Source organism: Ovis aries, chromosome 19 (genome assembly GCF_016772045.2).
Source record: "Ovis aries strain OAR_USU_Benz2616 breed Rambouillet chromosome 19, ARS-UI_Ramb_v3.0, whole genome shotgun sequence".
NCBI classification, from domain to species: Eukaryota; Metazoa; Chordata; class Mammalia; order Artiodactyla; family Bovidae; genus Ovis; species Ovis aries.
In genome coordinates this window covers 56,584,999-56,606,421 of record NC_056072.1, presented here as the reverse complement: position 1 = coordinate 56,606,421, position 21,423 = coordinate 56,584,999, and the positions used below count along the sequence as shown (strand labels likewise).

At 51.7% G+C, this 21,423-nt stretch overlaps 1 protein-coding gene and 1 long non-coding RNA gene across 13 annotated transcripts in view; both read left to right on the top strand.

Moving 5' to 3' along the window:
• The window catches only part of LOC121817274 (uncharacterized), a 31,860-nt gene extending 18,764 nt beyond the window's left edge, over window positions 1-13,096 (top strand). The window contains exon 3 of the long non-coding RNA XR_006057113.2: window positions 11,363-13,096. This is a non-coding gene — a long non-coding RNA (uncharacterized LOC121817274). The remainder of the gene's footprint in view (window positions 1-11,362) is intronic.
• A 103-nt stretch (window positions 13,097-13,199) lies between these two features.
• The window catches only part of TSEN2 (tRNA splicing endonuclease subunit 2), a 66,146-nt gene continuing 57,922 nt past the window's right edge, over window positions 13,200-21,423 (top strand). For 4 of the 12 annotated variants that reach the window (XR_001436322.4, XR_009597464.1, XR_009597463.1 and 1 more), the window contains exon 1: window positions 19,501-19,696. Coding sequence is in view for 4 of the 12 variants with exons in the window: in XM_060402680.1 (XP_060258663.1) it covers window positions 17,775-17,781; window positions 19,482-19,696 (222 nt within the window). In the remaining 8 variants the exon portion in view is untranslated. Of the gene's footprint in view, window positions 13,231-13,715; window positions 13,805-17,181; window positions 17,782-19,481; window positions 19,697-21,423 lie in introns of those variants that run through there. The other 8 variants (XR_009597466.1, XR_001436324.4, XM_012100249.5 and 5 more) reach the window with 6 other exon arrangements.

Below are 21,423 nucleotides of genomic sequence, written 5' to 3'. Positions count from 1 at the left end.
CCGCCACCCTGGCCCTGGGCCTCCGGCCAAGGCTCGCCACTGCTGGCCACTGTCCCCTGGGGTGTCTGTGGTCACCTCGCACTCCACCCCCTCCGTCAAAGTTCAGCCCCCAGGAAGGCAGGCAGTGGAAGGCCCCAGCCTCTGCCCAGGTGAGACCCACCCCCTTGGAGACACCTTCCCTGCCCAGTGAGCCGAGCAGGCAGCACGTGGCCTCCACTGCCCTGGCATCACTCCCCTCTGGCCACCATCCACACAGGCCCTCAGGCGGCCCGCATCCCAGGCTCAGAGCTGCACCAGCATCAACCCCATTCGTGTGCGTGTGTGCGCAGTCACTTCAGAGTCATGTCCAGGTCTTTGCAACCGCATGGATTGTAGCCCACCAGGCTCCTCTGTCCATGGGCTTTCCCAGGCAAGAATACTGGAGTGGGTTGCCATTCCCTTCTCCAGGGGATCTTCCCAGACCAGGGGTCAAACGCGCGTCTCTCTTATGTCTCCTGCATTGGCAGGCAGGTTCTTTTCCCCTAGCCTCCCCTGGGAAGCCCTCAACCCCATTCATTCTCCCTCAAAGCCAGTTGGAGCAGGGACCCGTGTTATCTCCACAGTAGAGAGGAAACCCTGAGACTCAGAGAGGTGGCGCTGCTCACCCCAGGTCGCACAGCTCGTGAGAGGTGGGATCTGAGAGCTGGGTCTGAGGGCTGGTGCTCATGGTTGTCTTCATGGAAGTGGGGCCCGTAGGTCCCGACATGGAAAACCAGCTCCGTCCCTTCCCGAATCAGGACTCTGGGGCTGGAGCCGTGTGGTTATCTCCCAAACTGCACAGTCAGCTGGAACAAGAATTCCGGCCCCTCAAATGAAACCATGGGCTTCCCTGGTGGCTTAGACAGTAAAGAATCCGCCTGCAGTCTGCCTGCAGGAGACCCAGGTTCAATCCCTGAGTTGGGAAGATCCCCTGGAGAAGGGAATGGCTACCCACTCCAGTATTCTTGCCTGGAGAATCCCATGGACAGGGGAGCCTGGCGGGCTACCGTCCACGGGGTCGCAGAGGGTCGGACACGACTGAGCGAGTAATACATCTACACAGCACGAGGGAAACCAGGCAGGTGGCCTCCAAGTTCGCAGAGAAAGTTCGCGTGGCTGGTCAGAGCTGTTTCAGTCACGTCTTTCTCCGGGACTGTTTTCAGAAGCCTTGGGAGCCCCGTGTCCCTGGTCCCTGCCAGAGGGCGGCGAGTCTTGGTGTCTGACCGACCCAGCACCGTGACCGTGAAGGTCACCCGACCTGGCGGGCGCGCTCATGGGACCCCAACCCAAATACCTGCTCTCTGTCTGACAGAGAAGCGAACCGCAGCCCACGGAGGGCACGGGTCCTGCCTCAGGTGACCCGCCCGAGACCCAGGTCCGGGGCCCCTTGTATGAGTTCCTCATTTTCCACTTTCTCGGTGGTTTGCAGCCCCGTTGTCACGTCTGAAATGCCTGGGATCCTGCCTGGGCCCAGCTTGATGCGGTTACATCAGTGTTGGGGAGTGGACAAGCGGGCAGACTTCAACTCTAGGAACCACCCAGAGGTCCTCCTAGAGGAGCCTGAGGGGGGCCTGGAACCAGGGGAGAATGGAAATTGTGGGGCGGGGGGAGCTGGAGGCTAGCTGCTCTGTCTTCCCCTCCGTCTCCTTCCCCTGCAGCCCACCAGGAACTGGCCTCCAGCCTCCCTCTTGGTCTGGGCCTTCATGCATTGGGGGTGAGATCTCTGTGTGGCTCCTCCCTCACTAGTGTCTCACCAGCCTGGCGCAGACCAGCGTCGGTCGCTCAGTCGTCTCCGACCCTTGGCAACCCCATGGACTGTAGCCCGCCAGGCTCCTCTGTCTGTGGGATTCTCCAGGCAACAATACTGGAGTGGGTTGCCATTTCCTCCTCCAGGAAATCTTCCTGACCTGGGGATCGAACCCGGGTCTCCCGCATTGCAGGCGGGAGGATTCTTTCCCGTCTGAGCCCCCAGAGAAGCCCAGCACATACTAGATGCTCCCTAAACATTTGGTGAACAGATTCACACAGAGGGCCCCCCAGCCACTCTTTCCACACCAGGATTGCCCAGTTCTCTGCTGCAGGAGTGTAAAGGCATGACTCGCCCAGCCCAGCAGGTAGCATGACGCGCCCATCAGCAGCACGTCGGGTGCCTCTTTTATCAACCCTTTCCCAGCAGAATGTATTAACTTAAAGAAATCCTTTCTACTTTAATAGCTAGAAAACAATCTCGGTTTTGGTTTGAATTTGCATTTCTTTGAATGCTGGTGAGGATGAACTTTTTTTTTTTCATGTGCTTCTTAGTCATTTGTATTGCTTCTTCTGTGAATTGTCTGTTCCCAATTTACTAATTTGCAACGAGAAACACAACTGCCAAAGGGACCGGATACACGTGTCCCCCAGCCAACACTCCAGCTCCCTGTGGGCGCCCTGCACGGGGAGGCCAAATTCTAATCAGAACGAGGCTTGGTGAGCACAGAATGAGGGAAGGGAGGGGCCGGTTGTGCGATTCCAGGGTTTCAGGGCGTCGGAGCAAGCTGGACCTACCGCCAGGATGCCACCGAATGGTCCTTGGCCAGGACAGCATCCTCCTTTCTCACCAGCTGCCCAGCCCTTCTTCAGATGGACATGGTCTCTCTTTAGAAACATTCATCTCCAGCCCCCGCTGGCATGAGAGCCCTCCTGGGTCCATGCTTGAACTCTCAAGGCGGTCGGTCTTCAGTCCTAATTCCTCTGCCTCCTGGACTGCCTCTGCATGCCTCGGGGATTCGCAGAGTGGAGCTGATCATTTTTAGGGTGTTGTCTTGGAGTCGCCGCCTCCCGACTCCTGTGTGTGGGGCTCTGCGAGACTCCACACACAGGTTCCATGTTTAGAACAGTTCCATCCTTGTGCAGTTTTTTCCAAGGCTTTCCTTGGACTCTTCTGGAGAACTCTGACCTCCAGGTTAAGGTCCATGGGCAGAGAGGACCTTGACAGTGCAGAACAGCCGTCCGAGAAGTTAAAACTCCAGGAACCAGTGAGAGGGGCTCCAGGCAGGCCTGTGGTTCGGGGTTGGGGGTGCTCCTGGAGCAGCGAGGACAGGAGGATTTCATTCAAGGGTGGGAGAAGGAGAAGGAGGACTTAGGTGGGGAGGCCTGGGGATCTCTGGCCTGGAACATAGAGCTGCCTCCTTCCCAGGGCCTCTCAGACCCTCTGTATCCTCTTCTGCTCTCTGGCATCGAGAGGGATCTTTGGAACCCAAATCTAACCGAGTCATTCCCCTCCTTCAACCTTTCCTGTGTCCCTCTGGAAAGCGCTCCAGGCCTTTCACAGCCTAGTCCCCAGTCTCCCTTCCAGGCCCGTTTCTCTTCCCCAGCAGACCACTGGATCGCTCCTGAATATTCCCTGTGTGTTCAGACCTCCAGGCCTTTGCTCAGGTGGGGCTTTCAGCCTGCGGTGTCTTCCCGATTTGGCCAGTCCATCCTCATTCTTTTAAGTCCCAGCTCAAGCATCCACTCCTCCTTGCAGTCTTTCCTGAGCCCTACCCCCCGCCCCGAAACCCTTCGTTGTACCATTTGCCACGTGTACAAGAGTAACTTTTCCAAGCACCTGCTCCACAGCTGGAACCCTGAGAACTTTGACGTCACATATGATGTGTGGCTTATCTCAATATCCTAACGTCCGCCTCGGGGCCACACGGAGCGGGGGCTGGATGAACGGGAAGGTGGCTGGTGCTTGCACCAAGCTGAGAGGCCAAGGAGGCTGGGACCTGGCTCTGGCCTCCAAGACCTGGGGCAAATTCCTCCTCAGTTCGCTTCTCTAGAGAAGGGGAACGTGGAGACCCAGCTGTCCGCAAGGCCTTTTATTAAGACAGCCTGGTGGGCTTCCCTGGTGGCTCAGTGGTAAAGAGTCCGCCTGTCCGTGCAGGAGACGAGGGTTCGATCCCTGATCTGGGAAGATCCCACACACCGTGGAGCCACTAGGCCCACGGGCTCCCACTATCGAGAGTGTGCTCTTGAGCCCAGGAACTGCAACTCACGAGCCCACATGCCGCAAGTACTGAAGTCCACCCTCGCCCTGGCTCCCATGCTTCACAAGAGAAGCCCACCTACCGCAACTAGAGGGCGGCCCCCACTCACCGCAGCTGGAAAAGGGGCCCACACAGCAACAAAGACCCAGCACAGCCAAAAACAAAACAGCAAAATTACTGAAAAAAGACCCCGCATAAGGCACTATTCTGGAAATAAATGTGTTACAATGATTATATAATGTATATAATAAAAGTCATGCTGCATAAATATGTCTGGTAGAATGAACATATCAAAACAAAGCCCTTATAGTTACTTGCAGTCTGATTCTAGAACCAAGGAAGAGGCAGGACCAAGACCTCTTGGGGGGGCAGAATTTGAACCTCAGGAGAGTGAGGTATTCTGTTACAAGAAACACGACGCTGCTCTTGGCCCCAGAGAGTAGGTGTGGTGAAGCGAAATAAAGGTGGATGTGAGAGTCAGGCAGAGCACAGCTCAAACCCCAGCTCCACAACCCTCGCGCTGTGGGACCTTTAGCAAGGCCCGTTGCCTCTCTGATCCTTCAAGATGAGACTGTCTAGCTAGCCCAGAGAGGTGCCCTTGGAGGCAGGACTCCATGACTCCTGGCACTCCCTTCCCAAGGAATGTAAGCCACCAGGATAGGGAGCTTGTACATGGGGCCTCAGCCTTCTAAGCCTCCGTTTTCTCGTCTGCCTAGCCAGGGTTGCCCGGCGGGCTGACTTGCGGTGACGTGAGATTGTGAGTGCAGAGAACCGCATTTGGATCTTCAGTGATCGTTAGCTTCCCTCCTGGCCTGGCAGGGGGGCACCTTCTCAGGCTGAAAGCTTCGGAGCAGCCCCATCTTCTTGGGCAGAGAGCTTCAGACAAGGCGTTCAGAGCTGTAGAGGCAGCTGAGGAGGAGGCATGGTCAAGAATAGGAGTCAGAGCCTCTGAACACGTGACCATTTGCCTTCTCCCATCAGAAAATGCTCTTAAACAAACAGCAAGTTTCCTCCATTAATAAGGCCTGTGGAATGCAGATGCAATTTTTTTTCCTTCTCCTTTTTCTGCTGATTAAGTTCCCCCAAAACCCCCTTAAGAATTTTAATAAGAAATGCAAAAATCAACAGAAGTCCAGCAAACCCTTTCCTGTTATTAAATAAAGGGAAAGTAAATATTGCAAATTGGACATATTTCATAAGAGGATGTTTTGTTTGGGTGAAAAAAAACGAGAAAGAAAAGAAAAAGCTATTTGCTTTCTGGCAGCAAATACATGTCTTTGCTGAATTTTGGTTTCAAATCTGATGACTGGGGCATTATTTCTGGTTTGCCTGGAATCCAGGCCTTTTGACATCGGAGGCGGACATGCCCAGGAGAGAGGAAAGCCAGGTTTGGGCCACCTTGGGCTTCTCCTCCTTCCTCTCCTATGAGCAGACCAATGAATTCTTCAACCACCCAGGAGATGACAACCTTGAGCTCAGAGAGGGGGCCAGGTTAGGGAGTGTCACACACAAGGGCAACTTGGAACAAAGAAAATTTCTATGAGGAAGAGAAAAAAAGCAGAACAAAACCCCAGATTCTCCTTTTTAGGATATGAGACCATCAACATATCTTATCAATACAGCATAGCGGCCCTGCAGTTAGGCAGTGTGTATGCATGCTAAGTCACTTCAGTCGTGTCCAACTCTCTGTGACCCTATGGACCACAGCCCCCCAGACTCCTCTGTCCATGGGATTCTCCAGGCAAGAATATTCGGGTGCGTTGCCGTGCCCTCCTCCAGGGATCTTTCTGACCCAGGGATCAAATCAGCATCTTACGCCTCCTGCACTGGCAAGTGGGTTCTTCAGCACCAGTGCCGCCTGGGAAGCCCAAAGTCAGGCAGAGCTGCGTCTGATTCCTACCTCTGCCGCTTCTTAGCTGGATTACCTTGGGTCAGCTACATAACTTCTCCAACTCAGTCTCCTTACCTTCAAAATGGGAAGAATAAAAGTGTCCACTAACGGAGCTGTTGGGAGGAATGAGTGAGTGGGAAAATGAGCCAATACAAGGAAAATGAAACTGAAATCAAAGCACTCAATCCTAGAGGAAATCAGTCCTGAATATTCATTGGAAGGACTGATGCTGAAGCTGACGCTCCAATACTTTGGCCACCTGATGTGAAACAGTGACCCACTGTAAAAGACCCTGATGCAGGGGAAGACTGAAGGCGGGAGGAGAAGAGGACCACAGAAGATGAGATGGTTGGTTGGTATCACCGACTTGATGGGCATGAGTTTGAGCAAGCTCCAGGAGTTGGTGATGGACAGGGAAGCCTGGCGCCCTGCAGTCCATGGGGTCGCAAAGAGTCAGACACAACTGAGCAACTGAACTGAACTGACATGGATCTTTGCTCATTTTGTGCAATAGGACAAATGTAAAGAACGAGGAAAAGCGAGAAGACTTTGTGTAGTGATCGATAGTTGGCAGAATACTAAAGACCTGCCACGCTGGGCACCGCAGACCTGGGAGGCGGGCAGAGCGAAAACTGCCTTCAGTTTCTGCTTGCCGCACCTGCTGTCGGAAGGGCGTGTGACCCCTCCAGGCCACACTTGAAGTGGTCCATGTGAGCATGAGTCCAGAGAAAATGGCCAAAGGGAAGGGACGGAGGGAGCAAAGCCAGAGGATGTAGCCACGTCCAGCCACACAGGAGCCGCATCTTCCAGGGGCCCCTGCACCCTCTGCTGGTCCCCTCTGCCCTCCTCCTGGAGTCCCCACAGCCTCGCTGGCTGCCCGCTGCTCCCTGGTAGGCATGGCAGTCACAGGATGCTGGGACCACTTGGGCGTTGCCAGGATGAGCTGTTACTCTGAGATTGCTGGTGACCTGGGCCCCCGTAACACCAGAGCCAGGCCTGTGCATTTCTGGCCGAATTTGTCCACTCCTTCCTCTGATCGCCTTGCCGCAGGGTCCTCTCCCACCCTCCCAGAGTACGGGCAACCGTCATCTTCAAACTGCTGATCCTAAGCAGGAAAATTATTTAGGTTTTGTCATTTCCTGTCTGTCTTTGTATTTATCCAGTTACCTGAAGCATCTTTTCTGTGCAAAAATTAAAATAGAGAAGTCAATATACCAAAGTAACAATCACCTATATTTCTACCCTGATGTTTGCTTCTGTAGTTTTATTTTTCTTTAAGAAATAAAATACAAAGCTAAAAACCCCTTATGTACTACCCAAGGCCCACAGATAACTAATGAATTTGGTGCATAACCTTCCTGTTGTTTCAAAATAGTTTGACATACCTATGCATACACTGAGGCCTTGATACTGTTTGGACGGTGTTTTAACTTCATGGAAAGGTATCATAGGATTCATATCATTCTGAGTCTTGCCTTTGTCAGCAAACATGTTTGTGAAATCTGTCCATGCTAATGAGCACAGAAGCTTTATGGCTGAGACAACTTTTCCACTTTATAAAGCCTCTGTACCATGTTCCGTATGTCCATTCTTCTAAGGATGGACATTTAGGTCGTTTCCTTTTTCAATTACAAACCATCATGCTTCAATTAAAAAAAGAAAAAATGTTCGTGTGTGTCCCGTCTCTGCCCAGGTTTTTCTAGGAAATTTACCCAGACGTCGAAATCTGTTTCGTTAATCACAGGGAGGAGTAAGCTTATGTGGGATCAACTTCCTCCTCCTGTGATGAACCCCAGTGTGACCTTGGGCAAGTCATTTCACCTCTCTGAGTCTGTTTTCTTACCTGTAAAACCATTGTGTGATAACCCCTAATTCACTGAGTGGCTGTGAGAATCGTGAGACGGTCTCTCAAAAGCAGCTGGAATCAGGCAAATGGTGGGAGTCCAGCAGCTTCCTTCATCTACGCTGCGGGTTTTTCTAGCAGCCAAAGTAGGATCTAAAGGTAACACAGGCAGCTTGCCCTGGGGTCCCTGGGCCCAGCAAAGCGCAGCCTTGGGGGCTCTCCCAGCCCGCACCCCCTTAAACTCGCTGCCAGCTCTATCTCCCTGCCTAGCATGGTGTCAGCTCCGTAAATTAACTGAGCAAATATGTTCTTCAGCGTCTCAGTGGCCTCAGCTGTAAAATGGGAGGGCAGCACCTCCTCCCAAGGGCTGCCCTGAGGCTAAATTGCTGGAGAATGCCTGCAGGGCTCTTGTTAAAACGGAACGCCCGTTCCTGTACATCCTGAACACTTTCTCCTTCACGGCGGAGAAATGATCTGAGGTTTCGTCCCGCCGGCCGGGGGAAGCTGGACTGCAGTCCCCCGATTGATTTTCCTTTCCAGCCCGGTGTTTTCTGTTGCCGATGCTGCGGGTAAACGCGTAGAACCTTTTGCTGGGTCGCCGATTGTGTTGGTTTTCCTCGCCGAAAACTGGAGGCTGGGTAGTTGAAATTTGCTAAAATACTGCCATCTAGTGGCCTGCGCGGAAATACTGCAGGGCTTTCAACCCGTCTGAGAAAAACAATGGGGCGACAGCTGGGGCCGCCCTGCCCGGCTCAGAAACGCCGGTGGCTCCCCATTGTCTGCGGGGTAAAGTCCAAACGCCCAGCCTGGAATTCAAGTGCCTGCGAGATCGGGTCCCGCCCTGCCTATCAGACCTTATCGGCGGCTTCGACCTCCTGCCCAGCCAGGCCCAGCTCCTTTCCTGCTGCAGAAAGTCCAGGCCCACACCTCCTGGCACGTGGGCCTGCCCTGTGCCCCTGACTGTCTGCTGTCTCCCTCCTCCTCCTCCATGCTCACCCTTCTCCAGGATCAGCTCAAAGGCCACCTCTTCCTGGAAGCCTCCTGGATTCTTAAGCCCATCTGAGTCTTCCCTGACCTCCCCCCACCTCCCTCCCCACCCCCTCACCACAACACTCCCTCTGGGGCATTTCTGTATTTCCACGTCCCAGGTGGCATAGTGGTGCAGAACCCGCCTGCCAGTGCAGGAGTCATAAGTGACATGAGTTTGATCCCTGTGTTGGGAAGATGCTTGGGGAAGGAAATGGCAACTCACTCTAGGATTCTTGCCTGGAAAATCCCATGGACAGAGGAGCCTGGCGGGCTTCAGTCCATGGACTTGAAAGAGTCAAGACTTTCCTGAGCGTGCACACAAACACACTCACACGTTTCAAGCTGTGCTTCTGTCGATGCACTGCCCTCCTGTATCAAACATGATGGATAAAATGAACGCAAGACCGATGGAGCGTCGCCTGGCTTCCCCCACTTCCTAGCTCTGAAAACCTGGGCGGGGAGGGAACCTCACCCGTGAAATACCAGCGAGAACACCTGTCTCACAGAACTGTGGTGAGAGTCAAGATCAGATGCTAAATGGCTAGCACATGTAAAGGCCTGATAAATTATTAAGGTGGTCAGATGAAATACAAGGTACCCAACTGATTCTGAATTTCCGATAAATGCTTTTTATTTATTATAGTATACATATATCCCAAATAGTACATGTAGCTTCTGTGTTACATTTCAGAGATGGTAAGGATTATTGTTCATTTTGTTAGATGTGCTAATGAAATTGGGAATATATATTTATACAGTCAGTCCCCATTATTGGCACATTCTGTATTTGCAAATTCACCTGCTTGTAATGTGGAAACCAATATTCACAGTACTAGGTCACTTACAGACACGCACATGCGTAGAGAGAATTTGAGTCTCCCGAGAGGCATGCTCTCAGCTGATGTCAGCAGCTCTGTCTTGTCTCAGCTCCCATGTCATAAGCAGGTATGCTTTTTGCCGTCCCTTCAGTGCCACGCTTTTCCTATCTTTGTGCTTTGTGTTGGTGATTTTCAAGTGGACCCCCAGGCAGAGTGCTGAGGTGCTGCCCATTGTTCCTAAGCCAAGAAGGCCGTGCTGTGTCTCATGAGAAGAGGTACATGTTAGATGCGCTTGGCTCACTCGAGTTATACACATGCGGGCCATGAGTTCAGCGCTGATGCATCTACTGTGGACATTAGGTAAAGTGTTTCCAAGCACAAGCGCTCATGAAACAAGGTTGCATATCAATTGGTTGATGAAAATGTTGCGACCGGAGGCTGGCGGGAACCTGCCTGTATTTCCCCTAGAAACAGGGATTCAGTATTCTCTGACTCCATGTTCATGTGACTTTACAGAACTACTGTGAATAGCAAGAAGCAACTATATAGATATGGATGTAATAAAATTTAAATTCTTACCTGTTAGAGTCACATATCAAAATATAAAGTGTGAAATTATATGATGCTTTAAAACACCCTAGCAGTGGGAGAGAAGCGTGTTTTATGGACAGTATAAAAGAATCAAGATACCAAAGGTTGAAGATGCTGGAAGCGATGAGGTATTAGGCTATTCTCTCTCCTTTTGTGTATGTTTGAAAAGGACCATAACAAAAGGTCTAAAACACCCACTGTTGGGAGTTCCCTGGTGGCCTAGTGGTTAGGATCCTGGACTTTCACTGCCGTGGCCCGGGTTCAGTCCCTGCTCAGGGAACTGAGATCCTGCGTGGTGTGTGGGGGTGGGGGAGCAGAGATCAACAAACACACCACCCAGAGGAAAATCTTGGTGCAAGAATACCTTGTTCATTAGCCTTTTCTCAGGACCCTGTGTGGGGACAGGACTCCAGACCATGGCCCCTGAGAGCCCATCGTGGGCACATCCCCAGCCCTTGAGCGCAGAGCACCCACTGAGGTTGCCCAGCCCTGGCTCTAGTCTCAGCTCCCCCTCAGACTTGCTCTGTTACCTCTGGCGACTCTGAGCCTTTTTCCTTACCAGGTAAATAAGGAAGTTGAACCGGACAACCTCTGCATTCTCTTTCATTTTAAAAACCCTCTCCTTCCAGCTCCAGTATTTCCTCCATTGCCTTGTTCTGGTGCAGTATTACAGCACACCTCCAGCTGTCTCTTCCCAACCCAGTCCAGGCCAGCACCACCATTCTGCAAATCTTGCGGAAGTTCTCCCTTTTTGGCAACGTTCTAACCAGGAACCTACTCTGATTCCTAGTTCTCTAAAGTCTGAACTCCTCAGCTGAGCAGTCAAGGCCCCTGCAGGCACAGTACCCTCTAAGTGCCATGTCTGGGGCTCTTTCTGCCAGGAGTTCACAGTCCAGTTAAGGAGGACCAGGAATCAGGGACATCACAGGGGTCAGCAGGTCTTCCCTGGTGGCTCAGTGGGTAAAGAATCAGCCTACAGTGTGGGAGACCCGGGTTCAATCCCTTTGTCAGGAAGAGCCCCTGGAGAAGGAAATGGCAACCCACTCCAGTGTTCTTGCCTGGAGAAGTCCATGAATGGAGGAGCCTGGCGGGCCACAATCCATGCACGGAGTCACAAAGAGTCGGACACAACTGAGTGATTAACACTTTCACTCCTTTTTTTCAGGGGGCACCAGACTATCCCAGAACACAGAGGAATGTCACCCAAGGCAGCCTGGGAAGCAAGAGGAAGTGTCCTGAAGAAGAGAGGTCTGAGCTGAGACCTACAGGGCAGCCAGGGGTCACTGCTGCGGACCCAGGAGAAGGATGTTCCAGGTGGAGGCCACAGTGTTCGCGAAGGTCTGGAGACAAGAGGAGGTTGGGGAAGGTCCGGATTTCAGAGCCCGTCACACTCAGCCTCATTAATCTCTCTGGCGTTATCTGCCACCCTTTCCTGCCACCTGCCTTCCACACTGCCCAGCATGTGTGGTATGTTTGCTGGGGACCCTGGGATTTATTTTACGAAGGTATATACTGCACTCCCTACCAGGCCTCCTTTAAAACCAGGTAGAAGCTTTTATAATTCCCAAGGCACCTTTGGTTTTGCTCATCCCTCATGATCCTGATGACCCATTTTTTAATAGAGGAAACTGTGGTTCAGAAAGGTCCAGTTCTTTGTGACCCCATGGACTGCAGCATACCAGGCTTCCCTGTCCATCACCAACTCCCGGAGTTTACTCAAACTCATGTCCATTGAGTCAGTGATGCCATCCAACCATGTCATCCTGTCTCCTGCTTCTTCTGTGTTCAATCTTTCCCAGCATCAGGGTCTTTTCAAATGAGTCAGTTCCTCGTATCAGGTGGCCAAAATATTGGAGTTTCAGCTTCAGCATCAGTCTTTCCAATGAATATTCAGGACTGATTTCCTTTAGTTGGATGTCCTTGCAGTCCAAGGGGCTCTCAAGAGTCTTCTCCAACACCACAGTTCAAAAGCATCAATTCTTCGGCACTCAGCTTTCTTCACAGTCCAACTCTCACATCCATACATGACCACTGGAAAAACCATAGCCTTGACTAGACAGACCTTTGTTGGCAAAGTAATGTCTCTGCTTTTTAATGTGCTGTCTAGGTTGGTCATAACTTTCCTTCCAAGGAGTAAGCATCTTAATTTCATGGCTGCAGTCACCATCTGCAGTGATTTTGGAGCCCCTCCCAAAATAAAGTCGGTCACTGTTTCCACTGTTTACCCATCTATTTCCCATGAAGTGATGGGGCCGGATGCCATGATCTTAGTTTTCTGAATGTGGAGCTTTAAGCCAACTTTTCCACTCTGCTCTTTCACTTTCATCAAGAGGCTCTTGTTGTCACTCACTAAAGATCACACAGTTGGTGAGGAGGGAGGTGAGGATGCTAACTCAGATCTGACTCCAGGCCTGTTGTCCTGGACGCTAAACGGGGCAGCCGGTGCCCACCGTGGCTTCTGGGCGGTGCCCTCTGCGAGGGGGCAATTCCTTACAGGTTCCCTGCATGCTTCACTTACACAGAAGCGTTGAGAAGGCTTCAGCCTTCTGCGGGCTGAGCTCAGCCTACCCGCTTCCTCGGGGCTTGGGTCATGTCAAGTGCAGTCGCTTCAAGCATCCCATCTCCCCAGGGGCGAAGACCACAACTCCTGAAGACCTGGCTTCGTGTCCTCCAATACCTCAGCTACGTGACACTGGGTAAGTAACTTAGAACTCATCTGTGAAACCGATCTTGTGGGACTGCTGTGGGGATTAAACGAGAACAGCACCTGTGCAGAGGGGCTATCGGTACAATCTCGGGAAGCGCAGGAAAAAGGACACGCCGCCCGCGACTCACACCGGGGGTCACACCCCACTGAGACCCGCCTGTAGGCCTCGCGCAGGCGCGCTACGCACAGACCCGGCGGGCGCTCTCGCGGGCTCCACGGCTGCGCAGTCGCCCGGCTTTGCGGCTGCGCTGCTTGACGGCAGCGGTGTCCGTCTCCCGGCCGGCGTTGCCGGGGTAACGCCGCGCGCGCGCTGGGGGCGGAGGAAGGTAGGGTACCCTGGGCCCCCGGGAGCAGGCTCGAGGCGCCGAGCGCGGTGGCCGTGGCCCTTGGAGGGTAGGGGGGGGGCTCATCCGCGGGAGGAGGCCTCGCCTTTTCAGAACGCTCTCCGGGGCTAGAGTAGAAGCGGTCCTGGGACGTTCTTCCGGGCGCACAGCCACGCGGAACTGGGCCGGGACGCAGGGCCCGGCTTCTAGTTCTGCCGGAATATTAGCCCCCTTTCCCCTCCTCCGTGTATCTGCAACTCTCTCTTTTCTATGCTTTTTGTGGAAACACTGACCCCGCGGGGCAGAGTGCCGCGGGCAGAGTAAGGCGGGTGCATCTGATAACAGACCGTGCCCTAGGGGAGCCTTCTTTGGTCGCTAGTAGGGTTGCTGGGCGCCGCTGTAGGAGCCCGGCAAAGGGACAGGTTATGACACGGAGTTGGGAGAGTCTGTTGAGCCCTTGACTTTTTTTTTTTTTTTTTGCTCATTAGTTGCAGCTGCAGCTTTTCGCCTGGCTCGCACATCACATGGGAAGCCCAGTACCAGGCTCGATCCACAATCCCCCCATCAGTCTTCAAAGGTTTAACTTTTGTTTGTGTGTCTTAGTCTCGGGTTCTAACCTGAAAGCTCCCCAGAGGCAGGATTGTCTTTTCCTTTTCATCCTTGCCTCCCCTCGCCTACAGGGTACGCACTTGGAGCCTCGAGCGTGTTTTTTTGTGTTGTTGTTTTTTTGATAGGGAGAATGTGAGTTCTGAGTGGGAGGCTTTAACCAGCTGGTTGGGCAAAGTGGGCCCAGGGGGTTGGAAAATTAAATAATGGTACCTCCCCCCCTTCCTTTTTGTCTTCCTTTGTTTTGTTTGGAATAAACATTTACGGAACACCTAAAAGATGTTAGCTTGTGTGCTCAAGGGAAGAATTAGGAACAAGCCCTGCTAGAAAACTAAATGTATAGTGTACTTAACACTGTGGGTCCCTGGAGTCATACAGCCAGGTTTGGAAAAGCAAAAGGAACAGCCCCTTACAGGTGCGTGGCGCTCGGCGCCAGCCCCTAGCCCCTTTCCCCCTCTCTCCAGTGGGATGGCTGTTGGCATCGAGTTTGAATAGGCCATCCTATCTCTAGTGGCTGCAACCATGGACTGCATATTGAAATCGCCTGGACCCCATCTCTGACCTTTTGATGTAATTGTAGGTTAGGCCTCGGCATTGGGAGTTTCACAATTTCCCCAGGTGATTCTAAGAGCAGCCAAGCTTGAGAGCCACTGTTATATATGACCCCAGGTCAATTTTCTTAATCTTTTAAACTGGTTTGTTTTTTTTTTTTTTTTGGCCACACGTTATGGCTTGTAGGAACTTAGTTCCTCAACCAGGGATTGAACCTTAGCAGTGAAAGCAGAGAGTCTTAAAGTCTGCTGAGAAGTCAGAGAATTCCCTCTTAACCTTCATTCCTGTTAATTGCTGGTAATATTCCAATACGTGGATATGTTGTTCTTTAGTTGCTAAGTCATGTCTGACTCTTTGGGACCCCATGGACTGTAGCCTGCCAAGCTCCTCTGTCCATGGGATTTCCCAGGCAGAAATACTAAAGTGGGTTGCCATTTCCTTCTCCAGGGGATCTTCCAGACCGAGGGATCGAACCCGAGTCTCCTGCACTGGCAGGCGGATTCTTTACCAACCAGGAAAGCCTATATGGATGCAGCATCTTTTTAAAAATCTTTTTATTATTTATTTCCTTATTTGGCTGCACCAGGTCTTAGTTTAATGTGTGAGTGGCTTCCACAGTTTTCTAGTCCTGATCAATTTGAAGATGACATTGAGTTCAGGGACCATACGTGGGTTGTTAAAATCACACGATCGTAATGGTAGCACTGCACATTTGGAAGGCCTACTGAGAGGCGCATCCTCCTTGATGTCCATGCGGCCACACGCACAGAGGCGACGCCAGACCTCTAAAATTTGGAGGTCTTGTGAAAAGCAGGGAGTCTTGTTAGAGGAACCTTCTATGATGCCAACGTGGGTTGAAGTACAGAGTTCTTGCATCCAGTGTCAGAGCTCATTCTAGGCTTTCTTTAAGAGTATAACAGCAGTCTGAAAGGGAGAATCCTAAGCAATCTAAGCACATTAAAACAGAACTTTTCTCTTTCACTGGTTTGAGAGAATTTAATTGGAAGTGTGTGAAGTTAGTCATTGAACATTTTCTGTTTTTAAAAATCTTTTAATGTAATATATACAAGTCAAATACTAAGCAGCGGTTAAGTTATAAAAGTGAACTGCTTATAAAAGTCCATGAATTATTCCTGGAAATCCTAACTGGAAACCAGCATCCTGCCTCAAAAAAGTCGACACGTTATTTTAAGTTTTAGAATAAGTTGCCGATTGTTCAGTTGGATGCTAAATGCACTTGGCGCTTGAATAACGTAGAAGGTGAGGGTGCTGACCCTCTGTGATCATCAAAACTCCGAGGGTAATTTTCAGTCCCCCTCCATATCCCTTGTTCCTTTATATCTAAGGCTAAGGATCTGTGGACTCAACCAACCATGGATGGTGTATCACTGTAGCATTCACCATTGAAACAAGTCTGGGTATACATGTACCCATGCAGGTAAACCCCATGTGGTTCAGGGTCCGCTGTAGTTGCTTGGGTTGAGTGACAAATTGGCAAGTGAAAGTCTACTTTAAATGCTCTTGAGGGGGAATCTCTTAATTGCCCATTAACACGTGGTATACATAGTTTTGTTCTGAACACTATATGGCAAGATGTGTGCATAGATACACGTATATATGTATATGAAATGTATATAGTCATGCTCAATATTTACATCTGTTGGGGGACTCATTTAGAATCTTAGCATTTTGCTGTCTGGAATACTCTATAGCAATCTTATGAAGCAATCTGCCAACTTGCTGATTCTTTATTTATAGTTCCTATTGTAACTGGTTGTCACCGTCTTAACGTCCCTGGTTTCTCTTTTCCTTTGTCCTCATTTAATTCCTTCACGTCTTTTGGAGAGTGGCTAGAGGAATCCTTACACATGGGACAGTGCTTTTGATTTCTTTCTTTTCCCTAATCATTCATTTGTTTGGGTGCGCTGGGTCTTGCGGCACTTGGGATCTTTTTTTTTTTTTTTTAGCTGCAGCATGCAGGCTCCTAGCCTGTGGGAGAAAGAGTGGAAGAGTCGTGCATCTCTGGGAGGAGTGGGTCTGCTGGGCGGGGGGGCTCGCTTTCCTGTCCCTGCTGTCCTTGGTGCTCGTTGTCCTGCCAGGAATGATTTGTGTCTGTCTGTCTGTCTTCCCATCTGGCCCGTGGGCTCGTTAAAGGACCGGCGTGTCTGTCTCCCCTCGTATCCACAGCATGACCTCAACCATATGAGAAATGAAAAACCATACAGAAAAAAATTGAAATATTTTAAAAAGGCTAAATTGCAGCCACACCGGATACTATTTCTCTGCTGTCTCATGAGCAAAAATCAAAAAGTCTGAGCACACACGTGGCCAATGAGTCTGTAGCAACACACGCACGCTTCCTTAATGTTTATTTTTAATTATTTTTAATTATTTGGTTGTGCCCTGCCTTAGTGCTGGCAATGGGTTCTTAATTGTGCCCGGCAGACTCTTAGTTGTGGCTTGGGAGATCTAGTTCCGTGACTAGGGATGGAACCCGGGCCCCCAGCACTGGGAACACAGGGTCTTAAGCTTCTGGACTACCAGGGAAGTCCCTGGGTTTCTTCTTAATGGGCCTAAAACTAAGAGCATGGCATCTGGTCCCATCACTTCACGGGAAATAGATGGGGAATTAGTGGAAATAGTGTCAGACTTTATTTTGGGGGGGCTCCAAAATCACTGCAGATGGTGATTGCAGCCATGAAATTAAAAGACACTCCTTGGAAGGAAAGTTATAACCAACCTAGATAGCCTATTTGCCAACAAAGGTCCGTCTAATCAAGGCTATGGTTTTTCCAGTGGTCATGTATGGATGTGAGAGTTGGACTGTGAAGAAAGCTGAGTGCCGAAGAATTGATGCTTTTGAACTGTGGTGTTGGAGAAGACTCTTGAGAGTCCCTTGGACTGCAAGGAGATCCACCAGTCCATTCTGAAGGAGATCAGCCCTGGGATTTCTTTGGAAGGAATGATGCTAAAGCTGAAACTCCAGTACTTTGGCCACCTCGTGCGAAGAGTTGACTCATTGGAAAAGACTCTGATGCTGGGAGGGATTGGAGACAGGAGGAGAAGGCGACGACAGAGGGTGAGATGGTTGGATGGCATCACCAACTCTATGGACATGAGTTTGAATAAACTCCGGGAGCTGGTGATGGACAGGGAGGCCTGGCGTGCTGCAGTTCATGGGGTTGCAAAGAGTCGGAAATGACTGAGCAACTGAACTGAAACTCTGGAGCCCCTCAGCTTCCTGCTCCAGCTTTCACCACCTTCGCTGGCTGTTTCAGGCTTGAGTGTATCCTGTGTCCAACAGATGCTGGTACCAAGTGCAGGGCGCAGCTAAGCAGTCAGCGGTGCTTTATCCCCTGCGAGCGTTTGGAGCTCGGGAGGCTAAACACATGGTTGGTACGGCGCCCTTGGGTCTTCAGGCACCGCATGTGCTGTCAGCCTCAGTCCGGTCCAGAGCCAGGAGGCGGGGCGGGGCAGGTTGCAGTCCCTGTCTCGTCCCGGCAGGCCTGCCCAGCGCCTGGAGCGCCAGGCCCTGTCTGCTGCACTGCCTGCGTTTCCCGCCCACCCCCCACCCCGCCCGTGGCTGAGTTTTGCTGAGCTGATACATCTGCTGTGGTCCTCTGTCTTTATCACAGCAGCGCACCCGATTTGACTTCCTTCCTCCAGCCATTGCTGAGCCGCAGCCTGTGTGTGCTTTGTCCTCCTTTTGGCTCCTCGGGGTTGAGGAAGGGAGAGATACCGGCTTCACCTTCCTTTCCTCCCTCCGAGTGCTGCTGCTGTTGAGTCGCTCAGTCGTGTCCGACTCGTTTAGTCGCTGCCTGAACTGCAGCACGACAGGCTCCCTATCCCTTCACTGTCTCTGAGAGTTTGCCCGAACTCAGGTCCACTGAGTCATGGTGATGCTGTCTAACCATCTCCTCCTCTGTCGCCCCTTCTCTCGCCTTCAGTCTCTCCCAGCCTCAGGGTTTGTTCCAACGAGTCGGCTCTTTGCATCAGGTGGCCAAAGTATTGGAGCTTCAGCATCAGTCCTTCCAGCAAATATTCGGGGTTGATTTCCTCTAGGATGGACTGGTTTGAGCTCCTTGCTGTTCAAGGGGCTCTAGTAGTGCTGGGTGTCAAGTAATTCTAGGATTCTCCATAACCCTCAGCCCCTAACCTGGAGAAGCAGTGAGCCTTTAAAGGAGAGGGACGGCTGCCGCCCGTGCTCCCGGCAGGACCTGGAGCCGAGCCCTTCCTCTCTGGGCCTCTGACAGCGTTTCTGTTACCTGGCCCTGCTTTCTCATCCATCAGCAGTGTTGGCAGCGCTCTGCCCATAATAGTAACGATACTGGGCACGCAGAGCGCTCAGTGCCACATGCTGAAGGCTGTTCTAGGCACCTTCTGGGTCTTCACTATAAGATGGAGCCTGTTTTTATCCTTATTTAGCAGAGGAAAAAACAAAAGCTTGGAGAGACAAAGTAAGTTTCGCCCATCACATGGCTGGGCAGCGGGAAGCCAATTCCGGTCCCCACACCCTGGCCTGACACTTCCTGCTCTTAGCCGCTCACACTTGGCGCCTTCAACGTGACCATTTAAAGACATTGTCATTATTATTAATTTACCTGAAAAACTGGGAGATGATCCTGTTTTGGAATACGAAGTGCTCACTACCTGTACTTCTTTGAGGACGGGGTCCTTTTGGTTTTCTCTCTCTGTCCCTAGCACCGCTGGTGATTAGGAGCCTCTGGTGGGTGCTCGATAAATGTCTGTTGGCTGAGTGAGCGGGTGGGAGAAATCCTCGAGGGCAGAAGCCCTCTTGGGCCCACTGGCAGGAGGCCTTTGAGTAGCGTTGTGCCCATGGACCTGTCTCTAGGCTCAGGCACCAGCTGCGATCAGAAATCGTACCGTGACTCCTGGGGCATTGTTGTGGGAACTCATGGGGGTCCCCTCGGAGAGTTGGGTTTGTACTGCTCCAACAGATCCGTCTTGTTTTTGTCTCTCTTGAATATTTTGTTTTTCCCACAGGCCACGAGGTTTTTCTGAGCCTGGGCATACAGGCACTTGCCTGTCTGATCGGCATGGTGACCGATTGACTTGCTTCTGTCTGTCTCTTATAGTCCTGAAGGAACAGTCACTTGGGAAGATGGCGGAGGCAGTGTTCCGTCCCCCAAAGAGGAAGAGAAGAGTGCATGACAGCTATGAGTCTCCCCTGCCCATCCCTTGTGGTCAGGACTGTGGGCCTGAGAAGGACTTCCGAATCTTCCGGGCTGAGATGATAAACAGCCACGTGATCGTGAGGGGCCTGGAAGACATGGAGCAGCTCTACGGGAAGGTAGGTGTGGGCAGCTTGGCCCGGCTGCTCCCCGACAGCCCTGAGCCAGCCATGCTCCCCTGCCTGCCTCCAGAAGCAGACCACCAGTGACCCACACACGCTCTTTGAGATCCGGTCCAGCATGGGAGCTGAATCCGGTACCCTGAAGCCTTAAGCCCAGAGGACCATAACCCCCACCACGAACCCACACTGTAGCACGGACATTGGTCAGTGTGTCGACCTTTCTTGCTTCTTGAATGTAAAAGCAACATGTGTTCATTGTTTAAAAACAAAAAATTTTAAGCAGTTTACAGAAACGTCCTGGGTAAGAAATAGAGTGTGGCCCTCACGCCCTTCCATCCCGGGGGTTATTGTGGAGCCGCAGACTGTTGTGCTGCAGGACAATCCAGAGGAGGCCTCTGCTTATCCTCCGGCTCCTCACCTGCCTGCCCTCCTGGTTGAGGACCTCTCCTCTGATGAGGGCGAGTTCCGGTTTTGGCTTTTCCCGTCACTGATAGGTGTGGGTTGAGATGGGAAGCTTCCTTATCTTCTGCCCCGTAGCCAGTTCAATGCTGGAGGCACTTTTAAGACAGCTTTGTAGAGGTCTGCTGCTGCTGCTGCTGCTGCTGCTAAGTCACTTCAGTCATGTCCGACTCTGTGTGACCCCAGAGACAGCAGCCCACCAGGCTCCCCCGTCCCTGGGATTCTCCAGGCAAGAACACTGGAGTGGGTTGCCATTTCCTTCTCCAGTGCATGAAGGTGAAACGTGAACGTAAAGTCGCTCAGTCGTGTCTGACTCTTAGTGACCCCATGGACTGCAGCCCATAGGGCTCCTCCATCCATGGGATTTTCCGGCAAGAGTACTGGAGTGTGGTGCCATTGCCTTCTCCGTTACGGACGTATAAAGCCATAAAATTCACCCTTTCAAGTGCACACCACAACAACCGTAACAAACTCAGAGAGACGTGCAGCCACACCACGGTCCAGCTGTGGAGCCTCCCCACGGCCACAGGAGGTTCCCTGGTGCCCCGTGTGCTTGATCCCCGCCCCTACTCCCAGCCCAGGCGCGCCTGGTCCACTTACTGCCTCTGTAAGTGTGGCTTCTCTACTCGTTTTATGTAAAGTCCATGTCACAGCCAGCCTCCCAGGGTGGGGTATGAGGACGGCATTGACCGTAATGGCTCAGAGGTCCAGGCCAAGGACAGTCTCCCCGACAGTCGCAACACGTAACATTTAGCAGAGGCTTTGTGAAGCGCTGTGCCAGTGATTTATTCTGACTGTTCAATCTGGGCGGAGGGTATAAGGTGTTCATTTTATTATTCTTTTGGTGGTCTGTGGGTTTAAATATATTCTGGTTTTTAAGAAATGGTGGAGAGGGAGCCAGGGTTTTTGGAGTCAGCAGGAAGGAGAGGAGTAGAACAGTTCTGGGTGCACGGGAATCCAAGAAGGTTTTTGTGTCTGGTGGATGTGGCTCCTGGCCCACATGTGCAGAGGGCACCCTGCCTCCGTCTGCCCTTCACCTTCAGCTCCCCGGGCCAGACTGAAAGCATTACTCCGGAGACAAATGACGTGCACAGGAAACTTCCCAGCTCCCTTCACACAATCGGAGGGAAAAAAAATGCTATGATCGATCTTCAGAGTAATCATTATGTAATCAAAAGGAAGATGTCAAGCTGTGAACAATGCAATGACTCTCTTGTTAACTCAGATAGTTCTCCTTCAGCTAAAAAATGAATAACTCAACATGA